The 24367-nt window shown below is 43.0% G+C and overlaps 1 protein-coding gene across 4 annotated transcripts in view; it reads left to right on the top strand.

Moving 5' to 3' along the window:
• LGR6 (leucine rich repeat containing G protein-coupled receptor 6) overlaps positions 1-23139 on the top strand; it is a 269354-nt gene extending 246215 nt beyond the window's left edge. For all 4 annotated transcript variants that reach the window (XM_061631835.1, XM_061631837.1, XM_061631836.1 and 1 more), the window contains 8 exons: positions 532-603; positions 1592-1657; positions 2866-2937; positions 4536-4607; positions 10351-10476; positions 14479-14639; positions 18439-18519; positions 19586-23139. In XM_061631835.1, the coding sequence (XP_061487819.1) occupies positions 532-603; positions 1592-1657; positions 2866-2937; positions 4536-4607; positions 10351-10476; positions 14479-14639; positions 18439-18519; positions 19586-20835 (1900 nt within the window). In that variant the 3' untranslated portion in view covers positions 20836-23139. The remainder of the gene's footprint in view (positions 1-531; positions 604-1591; positions 1658-2865; positions 2938-4535; positions 4608-10350; positions 10477-14478; positions 14640-18438; positions 18520-19585) is intronic.
• Positions 23140-24367: the final 1228 nt, after the last annotated feature.

The following is a 24367-nucleotide window of genomic DNA, read 5'->3' as shown; positions in this document are numbered from 1 at the left end:
TGACAGGTTATTTTTACAGTATTTTCGGCATCCAAATCAGTGCAGCTTAATGGTCCCCTTTCAGCCTCAGGAAGATATGAAGGTTTACATGGGGTGCAAAGGAAATTCTGAAGGAGCTGTCTAAACATGCTTTTCAGGGAGTTTTCCATTTTTCTTCATGATGGTATTTTTTGAGAGCAACTCTGTAGCAGCCAAACATTGTGATTAGCTGGGTATCTGATGTTGTTTGGGAGCTATGTACATGCTACATCACAGCTTCATTATTGTAGAAACTTGACTAGGCAAAGGGCATCATTGGTCATTTGGGAAGATATTCCTTGCCTTTCCCCATGGTCTTAGAGGATAGTGACACAAACTGCTTTCACCCTATTCCCCCAGATATAATAGACTTCTGCATCCCACTTGCTGCCCCCTTTTTAATTCCATCCCAATGATCTTCCTCAGCAGTATTTACACTAGCAGTAGGGAATAAGCTAAGCCCTTTAAGCCTGCTTGTGTATAATGACATTAACTGTGTCTTCTCTCCTACAGGACTTTGACCCGGGCTGGGATCCGTTTGCTTCCTGGAGGAATGTGCCAACAGTTACCCAGCCTTCGAATTCTGTAAGTTATTGACACCTCTCCCCTTCTTGCTATCCCTCTTGGGAGGCGTCTTTCCTACCAACACAGTAAATCATAGATCCCAGTTGCTGATCAGTCAGTCACAGAAGTGTACTGGGCAGACATGGCACATTTCCCATCCTTCTGCTTTCTCTGTTCCAGGGAACTAACAATAATGAAACTCCTGGAAATGATATTGTGTTGCTTCAGTTCCATCAGTGGCCCTATGGAACATCACTCTGGTCCATGAATACAACTTAACACCAGTATCAGAGCATACTGGATTGAAAGTATAATGGGAATAGGCAGGCAGAAAAATGGGAATGATCATCCAGGATTAAAAGCAAAGTGTGCAAATTGAAGGAAGTGCTGGAGTAGAAAATCACAGACTCTGGAATGATATCTACAGCTCTTACAGAGTCCCTAGTACACATAAGAATTAGTTTAAAGTAGTGTTCTTCAACCACGAATCTCTAGATTTTTTTTTGGACTACAACTCCCATAATCTCTAGCAAGCTTGGCCAATGGTCAGGGATGATGCGTGTTCTAGTCCAGCAACATCTGGGGACACACGGTTGAAGAACACTGGTTTAAAGAGATGTAACCACTTCATGCTTGCTAAAGATGCAGGCACATATTTTATATCTGTTTTCATGCGTGTGTCAACCTAGATAAACACCTAGTAGTAATTAGTTATACCTCTGGGTTTGTGGTTTTTTTTTTCTGAGTTGGACACAGAAAGAAGCTAGGGGGATGAAAGAAGGGTTGAGTAATTTAGGAATAACATCAGGAGCCTGGGCACATAAATTAATGACAGGACTGGTGCCAAATACCGGGTGGGTGCAAAGAGGATATTACCTGTCTCTGGGGTTTCCTGCTTCCCCAGCTGCATAGCCTGAGGACACCCACTCCTTTCCTCTGTACCAGATACATTCCACGAGGGCCTTCAGGGAGGCTGGCTTTATTCTAACCTTTGTTATTTTCTCAACAGTGAGCTCTCACACAATCAAATTGAGGAGCTACCCAGTTTCCGCTACTGCCAGAGGTTGGAAGAAATGTGAGTAACTTGTGCTTCAGGGCAAGCTGAGATGCAATTCCCAAGTCTGAGCAGTCCATTCAGCAGTCTGTAGAAATGGATTAACACCCAAGAGGTGGATCCTGGAGCACAAGCACCTAGTCAGGACTTTTCCGGGGTTTAATTGTATCTCTAGTGCCCAGTGTAGAACATTTTGCATAACTGCTTGAAGCAACATGGGAAGCTTCCTTATACAGTCGAGCCATTGGTCCATCTAGCTCAGTATTGTCTACACTGACTGGCAGTGGATGTCCAGGGTTTCAGACAGGCACTTTTCCCAGCCCTACCTGCAAGCACCAGGGGTCGAACTGTTGGCAGTGCGTGTGTGTGTGATCCATAAAGAGGTGCCAATGCAGATCGGTTAGAAATGATCCAGGCTAGGCAAAGTACTTTTAAGAGTCTTTACTGACATTAAGGTTTGTTAGACACAGTTCTCCTTCCATACACAATCCCCCACACTGAACTGTCCGTGAGTTATGCCTCTTATCTGAGCGGTTGCCCTTGCCAACCATCTGCTGGCCTTGACAGTCCAGGTACAAGCTCCAGTACTTTTTAACCCCTTTATTGCAGAATCTCTTTCTGTGACAAACACAGAAGGCATAATAGGCCAACACGAACTTGGAACGTTCTGCATGCAAGGCAGATGCTGTGCCACTGAGCTCTGGCCCTTCACGTCATTAATCGTAAAATAGTTCTTAAGTGATTTCAGGCTGAGAAGGTTAGGGCAAAAAAGTCTGCAGGCACTGAGACTTTGCTTTCCCAATGTTTCTTTTCTCTTCTCCTCCCCTCACCCATGGTATTCCCATGGGTTGAAGCATCAGCTCGTGACACTGAACCCTCCAGGCTTCATAGTGGGAGCAGGTGCTGAAAAGGCCTGGGAACAGTGGGTATAAAAATATATTGGTGCTTATACCTCTCTCTCTCTCTCTCTCTGTCTCACACACACACACACACTCTTTTGTTTTGAATGGGGCACTGTCCCAAGCCTGAGGCAGTATGTGGGGAAAGGGGTGGGTGGGACTGGGTTGTTTTGTTTCTTGATCCACTTTCCCCTTGAAATTTGAACCCCTTTTCAACCCTAAATAGAAGTAACCTTCATGGCACTCCTGCTTTCTTCTGCTGCCAGTGAGAATAGAGATCTCTGCGAAGCAAGTCTCCCCTCTCTCATTGCAGCCTCTCTGTTTTTGCAGTGTCCTTCAGCACAATCGCATCCACGAAATTGGAGCAGACACCTTTGGGCAACTCACAGCCTTGCGCTCCATGTAAGTACAGCTTGCTGGGAAGTATCAGAAGTATTTATTATAATGGAAGCAAGTCAGGGGGAGTGGCACAGTGCAGTGTGCTCTGGACATGATTACAGACCCAACCATACAAAGATCCATTCAAACCAAACCAATTAGTCCATGAACACACAATAGCCCATTCTGATTATGACATCTACTTTGCCCCCACAATGAGCAGCACTGAGTGGAATATGTAGTTCAATATACTGGGCATGGAGCCAGGCCTGCAAAAGTACCAGATGAACTTTAAACATGAACAGATACTTTATATGTACAGCACACATATCACATACCTCACACAGAGAGAAGGCTTGTGACATATTACTTTCCCTCAGAGTTCAAGTGTATCAGGAAGAAAAATTGGTTTGCACTCCAAAGTATTTCAAACCTTTGGACCAAAAAGCAGGGCATTTATATTTTTAAAAATAAATTAACAATGGTTCATCACTCATCTTCCCTACTAGTTACCCAAGACCTCTAATAGCTTCCTCTGTCCCAGAACGTACCCATATAGCTCAGTTTCACAGCCTTGTACTTTCTGCCCAGCCTGTTCCTTACACAAGTCTCTCTACTGAAGGTTCTGGAATGTAATGCAGAGGGCAATGACTCCTCACACCCTCCGTGGCTTGTGTAGAAGCTATATACAAGAGGCCTGTCGTGTGACCAGCCAACTTGTATTTTTATGGCTCATACTTCTGAGGTTCTACTGAAATATCAGTCCACAGCATATCCATACCAAATTCACACATAATAATTTCCCCACTCTGTGTGGGGGCGGTGTGGTGGTGTGGTGATCACAGTACACAGAAAGGGCAGGGTTAATCCTTCCTTTCCCAGCTGCAACGTTACCCTCCTGTGCAGCAATTTCCAATTTGCTACCAGGCCCTGTTCAAGGTACTTGTGTGTGTTAATTCACAAAGCTGTAAACAACTTGGGCCCAAAGTACCTTAAGGACCGCCTGACTCCTTATGTTCCGTCTTGATCACTGAGATCTTCTGATGGGGCACTCTTAGTGGTTCTCCATGCCCCGAGGTTTGGTTCGCCTCCATCAGGGACCGAACCTTTAGTGTGGCAGGCCCTGCCCTGTGGAACTCCCTACCAATAGAGGTTCGGCAGGAGCCATCCCTGCTCTCTTTTAGGCATCTCTTGAAAACTGAAATTTTTAGACCAGCCTTTGTAACATGAATTTCTCTCTGACTAATGCAGTATTTACTGACGCATTTATTATTGTTCTTAATGATGTTTTAATTGGTTTTTACATTTTATTGCATCATTGTATGTTGTAAGCTGCCTTGATGTACGTCAAGAAAAGTGTGGCTTATAGATATTTTAATAAATGGATTAAATAAATAAATAAATAAATAAATAAATAAATAAATAAATAAGGCTTGATTTTTCAATAGGCTTTCTATCAGATCCTATAGAAGGCTTGTAAAGGAGGAAGGGACACTTGCAGGCTAGATAGGGAGACCCCAGGGTGCAGATCCTGTCCACGGGATGGCGGTTCCCCACCCGTAACTTACAGAATCGTCATCATACTTTTTCCATCATTGTTGTATATACTTTTTGCCTTGCAGAGACCTGAGCTGGAATTACATTCAGTCTATCCACTCTGAGGCCTTTGTGACTCTCCTCTCTCTCATCAAGCTGTAAGTTGCCCTAATTAAAATAGATGCGTGCATTATGTTAAAAATTAAACCTAAATACCCAAAACCAAGGTGCTGAAAAAACAAGCTGATCTCCTTTTACTAAGCACAGGTAAGTATGCTTCTCACCTGACCTAAACCTGATTGTTTATCCACTTTCAGTGTCTAAATTAAATGAGAAACACTGATACCACTTGAAAATATATTTAGCACCAGGCTAGTAAACGTTCTATCAAGCAGGAACAGTTTTGGAGTTGACCAGAAGCCTCAGCACAAAGGCCTTTCCTGGCTCTGCTATCCCCTCTCATTTAAACAATAATGTAAGATCAAATTCCAAAAGCTGGCAGGTTATAGACAGAATTTCACTGAAATAACCCAGGCAGATTGTTCTGTTACTTAACTAAAGCAGTATATTTTCATGGGAAAATTAGCTGAACATAAATGAAACTAAGATAAAGAAGAAAAATGTATTGCTAGCTGAGCAACCCTAAGAGTGGCAAGTTAAAAGTATAGGGTACAAAAGCCTAGTCCCCTAATTTCTCGGAATCAGGCTCGTTTGTCCAAAATAAGCCTAAATAGCATGCTCAGAGAAGCAAGCCACTGAATTCCATTGTTTGAGAATACAGGCATGGACCCTTGGACACTGCATAGGCAACATGGACGCTAGGCAAAGAGTTAGTGTCCCTAAAGAGTGTCCCACTATTAACATAAGAGCCAGTGAACAACTGCTGGGGAAGGAAAGCACAATGATATTGCTAAACTGATGGGCCAAGTGTAAGTGTTGTGATGGGTCACGTGCAAGTGCGCTGCATTGGTATTGCATCTTCCCAAAGTCTTATTTTGACATGTCAGTGCATAAAAAGAAGTATAGGAAGCATCCTTGAAAGAAGTAGGTGCTTTTCTCATGGGGCACTCCTATGTCAACTGTTGGAAACCTGTTGTGCAGAGGACACAACCCACACTGGTCCTGCAGTCACTGCAGTTGGCAAGACTCACACCCCTTAAGCAGGTGGACTGCAGGGATAAATGGGCCACAAGGGCACATCTGATCACTATACTGATGTGCTGTTGATGGCCAACCACCTTATTATTTTGCAAAAATGTGTGGGACTGAAAGGAGCTCATGAAGTCTGCCTATAAACCTGAGTTTGTTCATCTGGCATTTTCCAGAAAAGCATACCTTTTTTTATTGCAGGAAAGGATAAGAGTAATAGTGTCTTTTGTTGGACAAGTTAACTATGATGAGAAACAATCAGCTACACATACTGAATCTTGTTGGGCTCTCTTTTGTTTGTGACAATTCAACCTATACTTGGCAACTTTCAGCTAGTCATCAGAATAACAGCTTCCCCTCCTAGATCTTCAGTGTTTGACTCCTGTGTTAAAGCTGTTCCTTGGCCAGCCTGGAAAGAGTATAGTATAATATTTATATATGGTACAGGATTATAAGATGGGCACAGGACCCAATAACAACTACCAGGACACCACAACCTCACAGTGATTTATTTATTTATTTATTATTTGATTTATATCTTGCCCTTCCTCCTAGCAGGAGCCCAGGGCGGCAAATAATGGGAAATTATGGAAAGACCTGTTAGAATGAAATGGCAATTGATATTAAATACTATATACAGAACTTTTGTAACAACAGAAAATGTATGCATTCTATATTTTCGTACCTTGACTATTTCTTTTGGTTGTTCTTTTTATTAATATTTGGCTATGAATTTTTGTTGTGAGTTTACTGTTATGACTGGATGGTCCCTGAACTCTCCTGAGCCAAGTAGGAGGCTTTGGAGGAAGTTGGAATGCTGCTTCCACAATCTTCCATTTGAAAGTGCCTGATTTTGTATTGTACCAATAGCTGTGGGCAATCCCAGTCCTGAGAAATCTAATGTGAATTCTCTGCTCTTATGATTTTTTTTTGTAGCTCACCCCTATCTTGTGGCTCACCTATCCAGATGATATCATATTCTTTGAATTAAGTTTATTTATTTATTTATACTTCATTTATACCCCACCTTTCTCTTCATGATAGAAACCCAAGGCAGCTTACATATGTTTCCCAGGCAGTCTCCCATCCAGGCACTGACCAGACCTGGTGCTGGCCTCATGTGCCTTCCGACCATAGCTTGGAGTTTCCTTTGGCTGTCTTCATCAATGCCTCAGAAATACTAGTGGAGAGATTCCCCCTATGTATGAGTGCCAGCAATGGAATTAGAGGAGGCTGGGGATGAGAGGATACAGGATTGTATCTAACATAGTGCTAAGTCAGGGTCCCATCAGCACAAGGATCACCACTACCACAATGGGACTTCCCTCCTCCTCCCCCCTGTGTACCCCCTAAATCTGTCCTAGGGGTTCCCCAAATGCCCCAGAGAAGATTTGGAGAGGATGTGTTGAACATGCAGGGGGAGGAGAGGGGGGGCAGTCCTGTTGTGCTAGTGGTAAACCTTGCGTTGACAGGGCAAGTTAATTAATTCCATCCTCATGCTTTATTAGTTGTAATCCAAAAATAGTAGGAGGGGTGATACACTCTCATCACATAAAATATGATTAATGTGGGGGTCATATTGCATGTAACCCATGAAACAACCTAAGGCACAATTATAAATTTGCTAACTGGTGACATTTTAAATAGAAACAGCGATATTTAATTCAAATACATATCCTAAACAGGCTATTTAATTTGGATTATGTGATGAGCATAAGAAAAACTAAGGATGAGTTTTCCTGTCCCTATGAATAATTGCTGCCTTAAAGATGTGTAAGATGTGTTATCAGTGAATTGTTGCTGTTTTTTGCCTTATTCGTCTTAGGGCTGTGCTGCTGCCTTTCCTGCAAGAGGAATAGTATTTCTATACAGTGCAAGTTGGTGTTTGGCATCATTGTGCAGAAGCACATTGTATTTTTTTTTTCAAGAAGCCAACATTCTATCAATTCTTAGCATCTTGACCTGAACAAGGGTGTGGAGAACGCATCTCCCCTTTATCTATTTAACAAAATTTATTTATTTATAACAGTGGGTTGTATTCAATGTAGCATTTGTCACTGGTTCCATCAGTGCAAGGATTTCTCCAACCCTCCAAGGCAGATTTGGTGATGGTGTGAGGCATGCACAGGGAGAAGAGAGGAGCAGAAAGTCCAGTTGCACTAGCACTAATCCTTATGCTAGCACAATTATTTAGTTGAATACTGCCCAATACCATTAACATCCAAGGGATGGACGGATGGATTTATTTATTTATTATTTGATTTATATCCTGTCCTCCTTCCCAGCAGGAGCCCAGGGCGGCAAACAAAAGCACTAAAAACACTTTAACACATCATAGAAACAGACTTTAAAATACATTAAAACAAAACATCTTTAAAAACATTTTAAAAAGCTTTCAAGACATCTTTAAAAAAGGTTAAAAACATACTGTTTTTTTAAAAAAGGTTTAAAAACATATTAAAAAGCAATTCCAACACAGACACAGACTGGGATAAGGTCTCAACTTAAAAGGCTTGTTGAAAGAGGAAGGTCTTCAATAGACGCCGAAAAGATAACAGAGATGGTGCCTGTCTAATATTTAAAGGGAGAGAATTCCGAAGGGTAGGTGCCGCCACACTAAAGGTCCGTTTCCTATGTTGTGCAGAACGGACCTCCTGATAAGATGGTATCTGCAGGAGGCCCTCACCTGCAGAGCGCAGTGATCGACTGGGTATATAAGGGATAAGATGTTCTTTCAGGTATCCTGGTCCCAAGCTGTATAGGGCTTTGTACACCAAAACTAGAACCTTGAACTTGGTCCGGTAGCAAATGGGCAGCCAATGCAATTCTTTTAGCAGCGGAGTGACATGTTGGCAATACCCTGCCCCAGTGAGCAGTCTCGCTGCCACATTTTGCACCAGCTTCAGCTTCTGGACCAACTTGAAGGACAGCCCAACATAGAGCACATTGCAGTAATCGAGCCTAGAGGTTACCAGTGTGTTGAAAACAGTGGTCGGGCTATCCTGGTCCAGAAACGGAAAGCTGGTAAAAGGCACTCCTAGTCACTGAGGTCGTGTGGGCCTCTAGCGATAAAGAGGGACCCAGGAGCACTGCCAGACTAAGGACCTGCACTTTCAGAGGGAGTACAACCCCAGCCAAAGCAGGCAACTGAACCAATTATCTGAACTCGGGAACCACCAACCCACAGCACCTCCATCTTGCTACGATTCATACTCAGTTTATTGGCCCTAATCCAGCCCACCACCAAGTCCAGGCAGCGGTCCAGGGCTTGCACGGCCTCTCCCGATCCAGATGTTATAGAGAAATAGAGCTGGGTATCATCAGCGTACTGCTGACACCTCGTCCCAAATCTCCTGATGACTGCTTCCAAGGGCTTCATATAGATGTTAAACAGCATGAGGGACAAGATGGTACCCTGCGGCACTCCACAGCACAACTGCCAGGGGGCCGAAAGACAGTCACCCAATGCTATTCTCTGAAAATGACCTTGGAGATAGGATCGGAACCACTGTAAAACAGTGCCTCCAATACCCATCTCACCAAGTCGGCCCAGAATGATACCATGGTCAATGGTATCAAAAGCCGCTGAGAGATCAAGTAAGAATAACAGAGTCCTCCCCATAAAGGTCATCCATCAGGGCGACCAAGGCCAATTCAGTCCCATAACCAGGCCTGAACCCAGACTGGGATGGGTCAAGATAATCTGTTTCATCCAAAGGTACTTGCAATTGCTGCGCCACAACCCTCTCAGTCATCTTCCCTAAGAAGGGGGTATTTGTAACTGGTCGGTAATTGTCACAGACCAATTGATCCAGGGTGGGCTTTTTCAGGAGCAGTCAGATCACTAACTTTTTCAGGGCAGCTGGAACCACTCCCTTCTGCAATGATGCATTGACCACACCCTGGATCCACTCGGTCAAACCCCTTGGCAAGCTTTAATAAGCCAAAAGGGCAAGGGTTGAGAGGACACATTGCTGGCCGGAACACTAGAGGCACCCTCAGACTGGACATTAAAATTACCCAGGACTATCGTTCTGGGCTCCTCCAATACCACAGCCGAGATGGCCTCCGCCAACTCCATCAGAGAAACTGCCGGGCAGCAGTGTGGACGGTACACAAGCAGCAACCCTAGTTTACTGTCTCCTTGGCCCGACACCAGGTACATGCCATCACAGCCAGCGCAAAAACAGCGTGGTTTCCTGGTGACAGAGGTGGAAGTTATGTAGACCACAGCAACCCCTGTCCCTGTCCCTGCAGCCTGTGCTGGTGTTGCACTGTGTATCCAGGTGGGCAAAACTGGGTCAGATCAACTCCTCCCAGCTCACCCATCCAGGTCTCAGTAATGCACACCGAATTGGCACCTTTATCCACGATCAAATTGTGGATGAGTATGGTCTTATTGTGTACCGATCTGGCATTAAACAACAACACACACAGGCCAATGGGCACAGCAGATGAGCAACGAGGAACCCATACATGAGAGGAGTGGCAGCATTATCATAATGGGTTACCGAAATATATTAAAAATACAGAAATTGTATTTTATATATGTTATGAGCAGCTTTATAGAGCATGGTTCTCACAAATAAGATTACAGATCCTTTAAATAAATAACAAAAAATGTTAATTAAAACAGTGATGATATAAATGCTAAATATCTTGAATAAAAGTTTTATAAGAAGCCCATCTCCTGGGCCCAGCACACTTCTCGCTAGTCTATTCCAGAATCTCATCTGCCTTTTATTCCAATAGGGATTTGACTGATAATCAGTTGGTGACACTGCCATTGGCTGGTTTGAGTGGACTGACTCATCTGAAGCTGAAAGGCAACCCTGCACTGTCTGAATCCTTCACTAAAGAAAGCTTTCCCAAGATGAGGTGACCTTTCTTTCCGATTTCTGCGTTTACAAAGCTCTCACTCACTCTCTCTGAATGGCCTTTATTTATTTGCTTTGATCTGCCTTCCGCTATCCATGTTTATTAGACATTTCCATGTGATTCTGTTAGACCAGAGGTTTCAGCAAGCATGACTTCCTGCTCACACTAAATCCACCACTGCCTTGAGAAATCGATGAGCCACTGAATGTCTTGTCGCTGGCATCATCCAAACTCACAAGCAAAGGCCTTGGAAGCAGGGGGCTCACGCCTGGGGCTCAACAGAGCAGAAAACCTTTGCAAAAGCCAACCTCAGCTAATGACATCCAGCCTTCCTACAGTAAATACTATTTGTGTGGCCATGTCTTGTCTGCTGTCGATTAATGAGCTGCCTGAAGGGGTTAGTAAGCAGCTAAAACAATTCTCCATAATGTTCAGAACATAATGACAGAAATGCCAGCAACATTCAGCATTTTTGTTAATAAGGAGTCCTTGGCACCCCATCCCCAGTTCAGTGCCTTTACAATATATTGATCACAACATTACTTGGATTCAAACAGGGACTCTGGGTACTCAGTATTATACAGCCATGAGAGTGGCTGTATACTATAGCCAGCATGGATTTTTCGGATTCCGCAGTGTTAAATTGAAAAGACTGCTGATGCCATTCTGATGCTTCTCATAAGTTCGTTTCAAAACAAAACCTTACAAAATTTATAGTCCTGAACTCAGAAACACTTACTTAACAACCCTCTAAATTTTCATGGCAATACACAAAACAGTCAGAGAGAATCGAGAGTTCAAACTGTAAAAAGAGAGAGAGAAAAAACCAGGCCCATTTTGGATGTTTTTCTGTCAGAGTTCTCATAATCTGTTGAAATTAATTAAAAATCAGCCATGTTCACAGATTACCTGTAATCTTATTACTAACCTTGGCCCATACTCTGACCTTCATCTTTTGCAGTTTAAAGGTTTAAAAAATGCCTGGCTGATTTTTAATTAATTTAAGAAATTTAGCATTGAACTGAATGATAATGTCGGGCATGCTCAGTAAGAACCAATTGTCAGTGTTCTGAAAGCCAGACTCACAGCTGCTGGGCTTGTCTAACTGGGGACCACACCAACACCAGACTTTTATTTCACTTGAGACAGTCATAGCGTCCCCCAAAGAATCCTGGGAAGTGTAGTTTGTGAAGGGTGCTGAGAGGAGATTCCTATTCCCCTGACAGAGCTCCAGTGGCCAGAGTGGTTTAACAGTCAGCCGCTCTGATTGAAGCTCTGTGAGGGGAACAGGGCGTCTCCTAGCAACTCTCAGCACCCTTCACTAACTACACTTCCCAGGATTCTTTGGGAGAAACCATGACTGTCTAAAATGAAATAAAGGGCTCGTGTGGATGTGGCCAGGGACAGCTTTGGTTTAAATTTGGGTAGGAGGCTACATGTGTCTGCTGTAGAATAAAAAGGTGGGGGAAACCCTGAAAAAGAATGATATTGTTCACAATGTTTTCCTTTTGGAAAGGAAAGGGGCTTCCCCTCTGCCCAATGCCCACCCACCCAATCTCCTCCCCTCCCCCTCCCTGCCCTCCTCCTTCTCCCTTCCCAGGTCAGTTTCACCTATCCTAAGCATGATTGCACAGGAGTATATCCCACTGAACTGAAAAAGCATGCAAATGATCAAACCTCCCCTCCCCTTCTCCTCCCATCACCTCCCTCTTGCCCCTTCCCTCCCCCTCCCTTCCCCTCCCCAACCCCTTCCAATCCCCTCCTTCTCCCTCATTCTCCTCCCCCTCCCCTCCTCCCCCCCTCCGCCTTCCTCCCCCCCTCCGCCTTCCTCCCCCCCCTCCGCCTTCCTCCCCCCCCATGGTCCATTTTACTTAGGACTATGACCTGGCAGGCCAGGGTTCAAATCCCCACACAGCCATGAAGCTCACTGGATGACCTTGAGCCAGTCACTGCCTCTCAGTCTCAGAGGAAGGCAATGGTGAACCACCTCTGAATATTGCTTACCATGAAAACCCTATTCATAGGGTTGCCATAAGTCGGAATTTACTTGAAGGCAGGTCATTTCATTTTCAATCATGATTGCACAGGAGTAAATCCCATTAAGTATGCAAATGAGTATGCAAATGATCAATGCAAATGCAAATGATCAAACCTGCCCTCCCCTCCTCCTCCCTCCCATCATTTCCCTTTTGCCCCTTCCTTTTCCGTTCCTTCACCCCTCACCCCTCCCCTTCCATTCCCCTCCTTCTCCCTCCCCTTCCAATCCCCTCCTTCCCCCTCACACTCCTTCTGCTCCCCTCTACCCCCTTCTTCTTTACTCTTCCCTCCCCCTCCTCCTCCCCCATGGTCAGTTTTACCTATCCTAGCCATGATTGCACAGGAGTAAATCCCATTGAACTCAATAAGCATGCAAATGATCAGACCTGCCTTTCCCCTCCTTCCCCTCTCCTCTCCCTTCCTCCTCCCTTCTTCCTCTCCTCCCCTCTTCCTTCTTCCTCTTCCTCTGCCCACTCCAGGCTTCCCTCCGCATGATCAGTTTACCTATCCTAAGCATGATTGCACAGGAGTAAATCCCACTGAACTCAATAAACATGCAAATGATCAAACCTACCCTCCCCATTCCCTGTAGTCAGTTTCACCTATCCTAAGCATGATTGCAGGGGAGTAAATCCTGCATGGTTCACATGACGTGACTGGCAATCAGCAGCTAAAACACAGTTTTCCCCTTTAAATTTGAAGTTAAAACATGCAGTTTTAATCCGAAAAGGAAAGGTAAAAACACCTCCAGTTCTGTATCTCTAAGGGTTTGTAGACGCTTTAATCAGATACTTCCCATCTCCACGCCCACTCCCTTCTCCTCCCTTTGTTCATGTCATTTCCTGATTGGCTGCAAGCCTGCGTGGTCATTAGGAAGCTGCATGTTTGATACTTTCCTTTCAGTGTGAATGAAAAGCACCGTATTTGCAGCTATTTTGAGCCCCCTATGTGGACTGTGCAAACAGAAAACGAAGGTAAAAGCAGTGTTTTTACTATGATGTTTTGCTTCCATGTGGATAAGCTAAATCTCATCTAACCTCCTCAGCCCACAAACAAATCAAAATGAATACTCATTAAATAGCCAATGTCATTTAATGTCCCTGCAAACAATTCAGGATGAATGCTCAATAAACAGTTGTCTGGAAGTGCCTTAGGTCATAGTATAGATATTCCAATGTCAAAAGAAGCAAATACTAGACATTGTGGCTTGCTGTCTCAACAGCTGCAGAATGGCCTTTCTGGTCTTGATGAGCATCAAACAGCCTTTTCAGTGCTTCTGGCAAAGGTGGCCTAAGCAATTTTGCATCTGCAGTTGCAGCTTCTTGCCACATGGCTGTCCAGTGTGTGGCAGTTGGTCCAACGTATGTGCGAGTGGGCAGCATGACCTGAGTTTTCAGTGTTACCAGTGTAGCTCAGTAGTAGAGCAACTGCTTTGAATGCAGAAGGTGCCAGGTTCAGTCCCTGGCATCTCCGGGTAGGGCTGAGAGAGACTGCTGCTGAACTCCTGGAGAGCTACTGCCAGTCAGTGTGGACAATACTGATTTAGATGGACCAGTGGTCTGACTCTATATAAGGCAGCTTCCTATATTGACAGTGTAGGAAAAAATACTGGCTGTTTGTTTCTGTCCTGTGCTGACTGCCTATTAAATAAGACCATGGAAAGATGGGCTTTGGTCTCCATGCCATGCACAGGGGCTGCTGTATCTTGAACAGCTGTAAGAAAGAGGTAATATCAATAATTGAAGTTTTTCCTCAAGCCTGCATGACTAGCCCTATGTGCAAAATTTTCTTCTTCTATGCATCTAATAAAGGGAGGGGAGTTTCACTGCATCTGCCCACCTTTCCATTTGATCTTGTTTCTTTCCACATTCAATATGCAAAAGGCTATCTTCATGGGTTTCTGCACTTACTTGTGCAAAATGAGATGTAATCAAGTAACTAGTAGCTCTATATTCTCCTCTACAGAGTCCTGGAGGTGCCCTATGCCTACCAGTGCTGTGCATATGGAGCATGTGGCAATTTCTTCAAAGTGTCCAATCAATGGGACTCTGAGGACATGAATCCTGAGGATGAGGATGGTCACAAGAGGACCTTGGGACTGTTTACAGGACACGCTGATCATCACTGTGAGTAAAACCAATTTGTGGTTACGTTCCGACTTTTGCAAGCAAGCTGGGCTTGTTAAATCAGAACTTAAGATGGGGGGGGAAAGAGTGCAATCATTAAGAAAGGAAGCAGACCCATGCCCACTGTAATCACTCCAGCTGTGCACTTTCGTTGTTGTTACCCTAATATTTTCATTACTCTGAACGGGTAACTGTAGCTTCTCCAGTGCAAGGAACAGAAGGGAAGAATGAGATGTATCTCAGGAAGGATTTTTTATAGCAGGGATCAAAGTGGGCTAGCTTAATCCATGTGGCTGTTGCATTGAAGGGGTCTGCTGCTCGCTTGGCTGAATCTTTCTTAGCAGGGGAAATACTGTGCGGCGGAAAGTCCCATGCAAAAAGCATTGGTGAAGTACATGGATTCCCAAACCAGTTTGGATTGTTTGTTTGCTTCATGACATGATTGTATAAACACATGGCCCACACACACTGACAAGACCGAGAGGCTCTAGGTGAAATGGGGAATACATTTGACACAGTCTACTGTGGGGAGAGGGGATTCGCCATCTCCTGATCCCTCTGGGGCAGCCTCCTGGCCTATATTGCAACAGTCTTGTGTGCAAAGCCATTGCTTCAGTTCTGGAAAAACCAAGGATACCCTTCTCACATTTTGTAAGACAGTGCTCTAACTCATATTGAACAGACCACAACAGGCAACCACCTGCAGTCTGGAGTTACCATTGCAGTCTAGTTGATGCTGTCTGTTTTTTTAATAGAATTAAAATTTTAGCATAAATTTTCTGCTCATTAATAAGTAGTACCAGAAACTTTTCATTTTCTTCATGTTCCTTTCTTACACTTTGGTAAGAAAGGGTGATATTCAATGCTAGTCCTACTCAGAGTAGACCCATTGACATTAATAGACATTACTAAGGTTAATTCATTTCCATGGGTCTACTACTCTTGAGTTGGGCTTAGATGAACCCCAAACCTTTACTTTTTGTGGGAATTATGGGTTGTTGTTTTCATGGAAGGTAAACAACATGGAGGAATGTTCTACAGCCCACAAAAACACTCTTTCAGAATTGTGCCCTACCTCCTGACATCTTCTCTTTTAAAGAAAAACAGCAACATTTGGAGAAAGTTGCTTCATAACTCTCAAAGCATATTTTGAATAGCAGGTTTGTTGGTCACCCACAGTCTGACTCCTGGGGCGGGGGACAGTGCTTGAGTGGACTGATTTGCTCACTCCTCTTCCTGTAAAAGCACAGTAGAGAAGGTGAAGAACAAAGTGGATTCATGTTGCCATGGGGAAAGGGGTCCTGCATACCTTTTATAATGCTATGCCATTGGGCCTTGTCCTACATCCAGCAACTCAGAGACTAGAGGTTGTGATTTTTTTGCATACAGGTTCAATGGAAGCTCTGTGTGGTTCCCTTTGTACAACCAGCTGTTTTGATGGCAGAACCATTTATGGGAAAAGAATATGCACTCTTTTGAAGACTGCCCAAATCATGTTCTTGACACCTCCAGTAAAATATACAGCAGAGACTCTGTATGTCTAGACTGTTGGGCAACAGGATCTTCTCTTCCAGATGCCAGCATATTCTTAGCCTAGCTGGGATGGAGCTGAGCTTCCTGCAGTAAGAAGGCATCAATGGTGTGCTGTACACTGCACAGTCATTCAGCCTTTTAAAACTGAAATTCCTTAGGGAAGTGTTCATCACAAATTCCATGCTGTCACTGTGTGTGACTCCTATTTAAGGCAGGGAAAAAGCTATATTGAAGAGAGAAAAACTCAGTAGTATGGTTGTTGTCCTAATTTTCCCTGACAAAGTCTCTGTGTCTTTAGCAGTTGTATGATAGGCAGAAATTCTACAGGGGCAGCTTTCTCCATTACTTTGTCCCATGATAGGGAAAGCTGTCCTTGTAGAATTTCTGCATCTGTGAAAGACAGTATCTCTTTCGGGGTGTGTGTGTGTAAGTGACAACCTTACTAAAAAGAGTTCTCTTTTTGCTATGCCTCAGTCCTTAGTGCTACCCATTAAAAAGCCTGTGAACTACCTTAGGACATGTTTCCAGCAGTGATGCACTAATAATATAGATCTTCTCAATGTCCATATCTCAAGGCCTGGAGAATTTAAAAAAACAGATTGTTTTACACACACAAAGCAATATGCAAAACAGAGTTTAACACTTTCAAAGCCAGCAGAGCAATGTCTGCATCAGGAGCGTGGAACCTTTTTCAGCAAGGCAAGCAAGAAGCATTATCAGAGTTCAAGGTCACATTCCAGGCAGAAAAACTCAAGGAGGGTAAAAAGCAGGGTTGGTGAAGGGTATGGCTGGGGAGAGGCTGTAGCCTTGGGAGAGTCCTGAGGCATGGAGGGCTGCATTTGGCTCCAGGGCCTGAGGTGTTTAAGGAGCAAAATATTGCTTCAGATGTATTCCATAGGAGTAGTTAATCCAAGTTATTTGGGGAAGTCTAAAAGTACTTTTCCCTCTCCAACATCCCTGCTTGTAATAATGTCCGTATTAGGTGCAAGCAATAAGCTGATTTATGTCATAAGAATATCAGGTACTAGGCAAAATACTGACACTTGTTGGTTCCTAGCAGCATTGGGGGAGATGATCCAGCTATTCACCCTTTGAGATTTAAAAGTCACAAAAATTCCTTGAATTGCAGAGTGCAATTATTTTCACAGATTTTTTTAAATTCCAAAACCACAGAAATTACAAAATGACATCTAATAATACTCCACAATATAGCTTATAATATAAAAATGTTATCTAATCAGTAATACAAATTTGTATTCTGTAGCAGCATATAATCAGTTCTCATTCCTGAAGCTGAGTCTTTAATGCAATGAATCACTGGGTTCCAACTACTTAAAACTTCTTTAGAGTTCTCTTGATTTCTCATCATCACTGTTAATTTAATAGTTCCTAATTGCTCCTATAACATCCTAACCAACTCTAGTTTACTTGGTTTTTGGCTTTCCTTCAGGAATCTAGCAAATAAAATTCTGGCCAAAGTAAATATGTATAGTATTCATGTCTGACATTTTTTGGAATGCTATGCTTCACACAATACAATAGGCATGTTACAGGATTAGCTATAATTCAAATTTGAAAACGTTTATTAATGACACCAATCACCGTAGACCACAATCTTTCTGCTTTGGTGCATTTCTACCACATATGGTAGAAATTCCCTATTCCCTCTTTACAAAACCAGCGCTTGCTTTACTAGCCATTCTACTCTTCCACAGTGTCCAAAGCCGTTGCTTGGCCATTAATACAAATCTGTTTATAACATGCAGCCACCCAGAAGGCTGATTCTCACACCTCATTCAGAACTGCATGATGCATACCTTTATTCCATTTCTCCATATAGTGGTGTCTTCCATTACAATGCTTCTTTAGTAATATTTGATACATTTTGTAGACTAGTATTTCTCATTTTTAATATTTCAGACTCAGTTTTCTCCTGGTCTAACTCATATTTCTGCCCTACCCTTACTTATGAGATACACACAGAGATTCAGAATTAAGAATTGGCTTTTTGGTTTTGAGTGGGATGGACTGCTCCTTCAAATTTGTGATATGTCATTATGTTTCTTAGCATGTAAGTAATAAATGATTATATCTCTAAGATTTACTGTTTCATTTGTGAGATCCAGGAATGTGTAACAAAGATGGCATTCTTGCCATTTTAACAGCCATGGCTTTAAGAACACAAGCTACATGTCTAACTTGCATTGCAAAGCTGGGTGTTAACCATGTGTGTGATGTTGGTCTTTCTTTATATATCACTCTCTAGACGACCTGGACCTGGATGATTTCCAGCTGGAACTTGAGGATTCAAAGCTACACCCCAATATCCAATGTACACCCAGCCCTGGTAAGAAGCATTCTCAAAACATATAATTTATAAAGAGCTCTATTTCATTAAGAATTATAGTTGCTATACATGTTATTTTTAAAAACAAAGAAATCACAAAAACATAGAAATACAAAGGAAGCCAGCAAGCAATATTTCTGTGATCATCACTGATGAGCATTATATACATTCCTGCATTCAGAATTGTGATATTTTATAATAGAATTATGCAAGCAAGGAATTGGTAGTAGCTGAAGAATTCAGCAAACTAATTATTTCATTTTGTAAAAAAAGCTTTTTCTAACCTTTAAAATGCTGCAAAGAAAATGAATGTGAATGTTTGTTGAACTTTTGGGAGTGGGTGGTGATAAGTAGGATTTTCTGTAGTGAGGGGGCAGTGTTCCATGCCCTATCTAGCTCTTTGCCTCACTCCATAAACAGAATCAGAATTAAAAAATGCAAACTTGTCCTGTCAATGTTCCTCTCCCTGATAGCAGCAACTGGTTTTAAAGCTGTTGATTTACACATAGAAGACAATTACACCATTGCTCTGTCTTTTGCAGTGAGCCTTCTGACTTCTAGTCTTGTAACCATAATATACCTCAACCTCTACTCTCTTATTCAGACAGCTTCGCTTTTCATCACCTATAAAGGTGAGTGAGGCAAAAGGTCATAGGAAGCTGCCTTATACCGAATCAGACCAATAATCCTCCAAGCTCAGTATTGTCTACGCCACTGTTCTTCAACCTGGGGCCCCCAGATGTTGTTAAACTACAACTCCCATCAACCCCAGCCAGCTTAGCCAATGGTCAAGGATGATGGGAGTTGTAGTCCAATAACATCTGGGGATCCAAGGTTGAAGAACAATGGTCTACACTGACTGGCAGTGGCTCTCCAGGGTTTCAGATAGGGAGCCTTTCCCAGCCCTATCTAGAGATGCCAGGGATTAAATCTGGGATCTTCTGCATGCAAAGGAGATGCAGTACTGCTGAGCTATAGTCCTTTGCTCAGCAGCATATTGTGTCAGCTGCTCTGCTGCAGTATCTCTTCCATCCAGTTTGTAATTTGCCTCTTTCCTTCCTTTCAGGTCCTTTCAAACCCTGTGAGCACCTGTTTGAGAGTTGGGTGATCCGCCTGGGTGTCTGGCTGATCATATTGGTCTCCATGCTGTGCAACGGGCTGGTCATGGTGGTTGTCTTTGCTTCACCTGGCTATCTGTCTCCAATCAAGTTTGTCATTGGCGCCATTGCTGGAGCCAACATGCTGACAGGCATGTACTGTGCCATTCTGGCCTTTGTGGATGCAATCACCTTTGGAAATTTTGCAAAATATGGAGCCAGGTGGGAGACGGGTGCAGGGTGCCAGGTGACTGGATTTCTCTCAGTGTTTGCTTCAGAGGCTTCAATTCTTCTCCTAACACTGGCTGCTGTGCAGTGCAGTCTCTCAGTGTCGTGTATGCGGACATATGGGAAGGTACCATCCTTTGGTACTGTAAAGGCAGGTGCCCTGAGTTGTCTGGCACTCTCTTCAGTGGCAGCAGTGCTGCCTCTCTGCTCTGTTGGGGAGTATGGGGCATCCCCCCTCTGCCTGCCCTACCCACTCCCTGATGGGAAGCCTTCCATGCTGGGTTTCATGGTGGGCCTGGTGCTGGTGAACACCCTCTGCTTTCTCATTATCACTGGGACATACATCCGCCTCCATTACAACCTGCTGAAAGGTGAGTTTGACTCTGTCTGGGACTGTGCTATGATCAAGCATGTAGCTTGGCTCATTTTCATCAACTGCCTTCTCTATTGTCCTGTGGCCTTCCTTACCTTCTCTTCCATGCTCAGCCTCTTCCTCATTACCCCCCAAGTCATCAAGTCTGTGCTGCTAGTGGTGCTTCCTCTGCCAGCCTGTCTGAACCCCCTGCTCTACCTGCTCTTTAATCCACACTTCAGAGATGACCTACGGCTCCTGAGGCAAAAGAGACAGGCCCGGGAGAGCTGTGCCCAGTCTTATGTGTCTGAGGACACAGAGAAGAGCTCATATGACTCTACCCAGGCCCTAGTTGCTTTCTCTGATATGGATCATATATTTGAGGCACCAGACATCTTTGGAGTGCCTTCTAGGTGCTCATCAGTACTAGATGCCTACAGTTTCCCATCAGTGACTCTCATCCCATGCCAGCAAAAGGCAGGTGCCAGAGGACATGACAGTAGCTTCTCCACTCACCTGTCCTACCTTGCTGATGATGAGCTGCTAATTGCATCGGAAAGCAGAGACCCAGCAAAGAGCAGCCTTCGGATTGCCTTGTTTCCCACACCACCTGCGCCAGCCTTCACATCTCACTTATAAACAGTCTGCCAGCTTTGCAGACCCAGTATAAATTCCCTCAGTGAAAAGCCTATGCAAGAGCCCATCTGTAGTCACCAACAGTTTGGGACAATAGCTGTTCTGGAAAAAGGATGGCCCAGTTTATTGCTTCTTCTGGAAACAGGGTTTGATAGCCTGCAAGGTGCTGCCAACTCCATGTATCCTCACTTGCTGGAGCATTGTCTTCTCCTCTCCTGCCACAGCAGTGTGTAAGGTAGTATGTCTGTCAGGAGAGGGAAAACTAGGGAATCACTGAGTTCAAATCTTCTGATGCAAGAAAGCAGGCTATTACCTCAGAAAGCCAAAAGCCCTAGGACAATGACAGAGTAGGTATTATTCTAATGATGTCATGCCAAATAAGAGAGTCACTGAACTAATATATAGACATGACAGTGCCTGCCGGGGTAGATAGCCCAACACCAGCTGAACATTTAAAATGCCACATCACTTTTCCATGTTCCCTCTCTGTAATAAGGCATGCTATCAGTTCTGTTCTGAAGAGGAGCTGAAGGTCTTTAATTATGGTCTTTAATTTAGGATGTTTCAATTTCATAGAGCCTGGTTTTTCAGAAATGATGCACCTATCCAGGCCACAGATGTCTAAAATTTAGTACCAAGAAATTAAGGCAACCAAAGTGAAGATGAGAATCCAAGGGCAGTGGCAAAGCCAGGATTAGATGAACTCACAAGGTTGTATAATGCCAAGAGGTAACCATTTTGATTAGATTGATCAATTCGTTTCTGGTCTCACTGAAGCCGATAAGTACAAAATATTCGGGTCTCTGAGCTAAAATGTGATGTTAGGAGGATGGTGTGATTCTATAATCTTGTGGCCCTCATATAAACACTTACAAAGACCATATAATGTATAGATATTCTTCTGCCTTGTAGCACCCACTCACTTTTTAGAGCTGCTGGTGTTACAGGGAAGAACACTAAGTACTGAGAATGCCAAAAGACTGAAGAGAAGAAATGCAAGGCTCAGACATTCTCATTAATCACAAGCCAGACATTCCCAACATAAACTATTCTTACCTTCTAATCCAAGTCCAACACTGGGCAACTGCAGCTAAAGCCAACCATTACACATTCCAGAACCCAATTACATTGCTCTGATTCTACAAATAATGTAGTTGTCAATCACAAAAGCTTAACAATCATAATTCAAGTCTAAAAATATTATATCTTAGCAAATATTTTTGACTTCTAGAATTCAGCCTTCATCTTCCTAGCCTTTTTTGCAACATACGGATAGAAATCATGAGAGCAAGCTCAGACCTCAAGCCTTTCCACCTAAAGGCACGGATACTCTCAGTAAGAACTATAGTCTTGCTGACAGATGGGTAACAGTGACACAGGGCCAATCTTGAGCTGGACCATAATTGGAGCCACGGCATACAAGTAACTTGCTGCTTCAATCTTGATGGACTCATTTCTAGAAAGAACAAGCTGCAGAAATTATCCCAACTGTTTAAGACTCTGTTCTCTGCTGAGGAGGCATAGCTATCAACACCAATAAATAACTTGTCCAGTGGCGTAGGAAGGAATTCCTGTTGCAGGGATTTCACTTGCAGGTCACATTATAGAACCTACAGTCTAGACTACAAAGGTAGTTCTGCTTTTAGGGAAGTTCTTAACAAAGTTAGGAGAGAATCATAGACTGAAACAGAGAGCAGGATGTGGAAGAACTTTACAAACACACCAGATAACTTTTCCTTCTATCTCCTTAAGGATGATTTTGTCAAAATAATTCTAGTTACTGCAGACTTCTGGTCAGGTAAAACTCTAGTTCTTCAAGTCACCACTTCCTGCCTAGGCTTACTAAATTACAGTTTATGAATGGAAGCTGGCTTATACACCTTAGGAAGATTCATTATGGGCTAGAGAAAAATATGCAACAAGTATAATGGGAAGCCCTTTTCCTATTCATCTTCTCTAGAAATGAAGTATTAACCATACTTGGGAAGAATTATCCTCCTTGTAGGCATCAGCTTGAGTGAGGCTCAGTCAACTCTTAAAAACAGAAACCCTATAAGTCATACCATCAATACTGCTGTGTCCTGAAGCAACCACATTAAGGCTAAGAAAAGTATTAGATGAAATGCCTTTACACACCATGTTTATGTTGTCTGTATATACACGATGCCATATATGCAATATCCAGCATGCGTGTGTTTGTATATTATGTGTATATTTTATAGAGAGAGCTATATAGCCATTTTCCATCTTTTACTGACCCTTGTTTGAACTCTTACCTTTTTTTGTATATTGATTTGTAAAGCACTCTGGAAGACTTTGTAGAAAATTAAAAATTGTAATTTTAAAATTGTTGCTTTTTGTTTCTGTAACAGATTGGGAAACCACAAATCTGCAGGCTTGTTTCTATTTACATGGCCAACACTTGATGATTGCAACAAATGATGGCTTGTGTGTATGCACAGCCTTATCGCATATGTAACACCACAGATAGATATAAACACAATGCTTCTCAGCCAGCCATCAAATATGAGTTCCCTAGTGATGTGCATGTATGTGAACAAGCATACGCTAGGTGTGTAAACTAGAAAGAACCAGCATTATCTAACATCTCAGTAAATGAAGTTTGGGAAATACAAGAGGGTTTTTAAAGAAAGAAAGAAAGAAAGAAAGAAAGAAAGAAAGAAAGAAAGAAAGAAAGAAAGAAAGAAAGAAAGAAAGAAAGAAAGAAAGAAAGAAAGATATAGTCTCAGACAGAAACAGTGAAAGGCTTCCTTTTAATAAGGAAGGTCTCTGACTTGACAGCACCAGAGACAAACTAGCTGCTGAAGCATTACACCAAATCTTCAGGGAAACAACCCTCCCCACCAAAAAAAAAAATCTTATCTCAGAGTCTTGCAGTTCATGCCTTTATATGTAAGCCCAAGGAGATGAGTGAATGAACACTCCCCCTTTAATGTCAGTTGGCTTTAAAGGAGGCTTATATACAATATTGATAGTCTGTGACTTCGGATACTTAAGGAAAAAAAGCAGATCAAAGCTGTTGTTTTAAGGCAGATTAATATAGATGGCCAACCCACAAGAGTTGGAATGTTAATTAAGCTCATCAGAGTTCCTTCAAAATTTTAAAATCTTAATTGTATAGCCAATAAAAAAAATACAGAGAACTTCTACAATTTTATACCAGACTTCTACAACTGGTAAGCTCAAAATCTGTATTTGGAATAGGTTGTGAATATTACATGTGTACACAGTTGTATACTTGATCTGCATGTTTGGTTGCTAAGGGTAGTATCCAGGTAACGTGTCTTGTCAGCACAAGGATTTCTGCTTGGGCAATGGGAATTTACCCCACATCTTTCCCCATTGCTGCACATCCTGCGCTCTCCCCAAATATGCTCTGGAGAGTTGGGGGAAAGTCCTAGAATCCTTGCACTGACAGGACCCTGACTTAGCACTACTTTGGATGAAATCCTAAATTTTGTGAAATTTGACTTTTAAAAAATTACTGAAAAAAAAATGGGATGCAAGAGACATA

This window comes from Rhineura floridana, chromosome 6 (assembly GCF_030035675.1).
Source record: "Rhineura floridana isolate rRhiFlo1 chromosome 6, rRhiFlo1.hap2, whole genome shotgun sequence".
Lineage (NCBI taxonomy): Eukaryota > Metazoa > Chordata > Lepidosauria > Squamata > Rhineuridae > Rhineura > Rhineura floridana.
The sequence above is the reverse complement of the archived record's forward strand: the minus strand, read 5'-3'. Positions and strand labels throughout refer to the sequence as shown.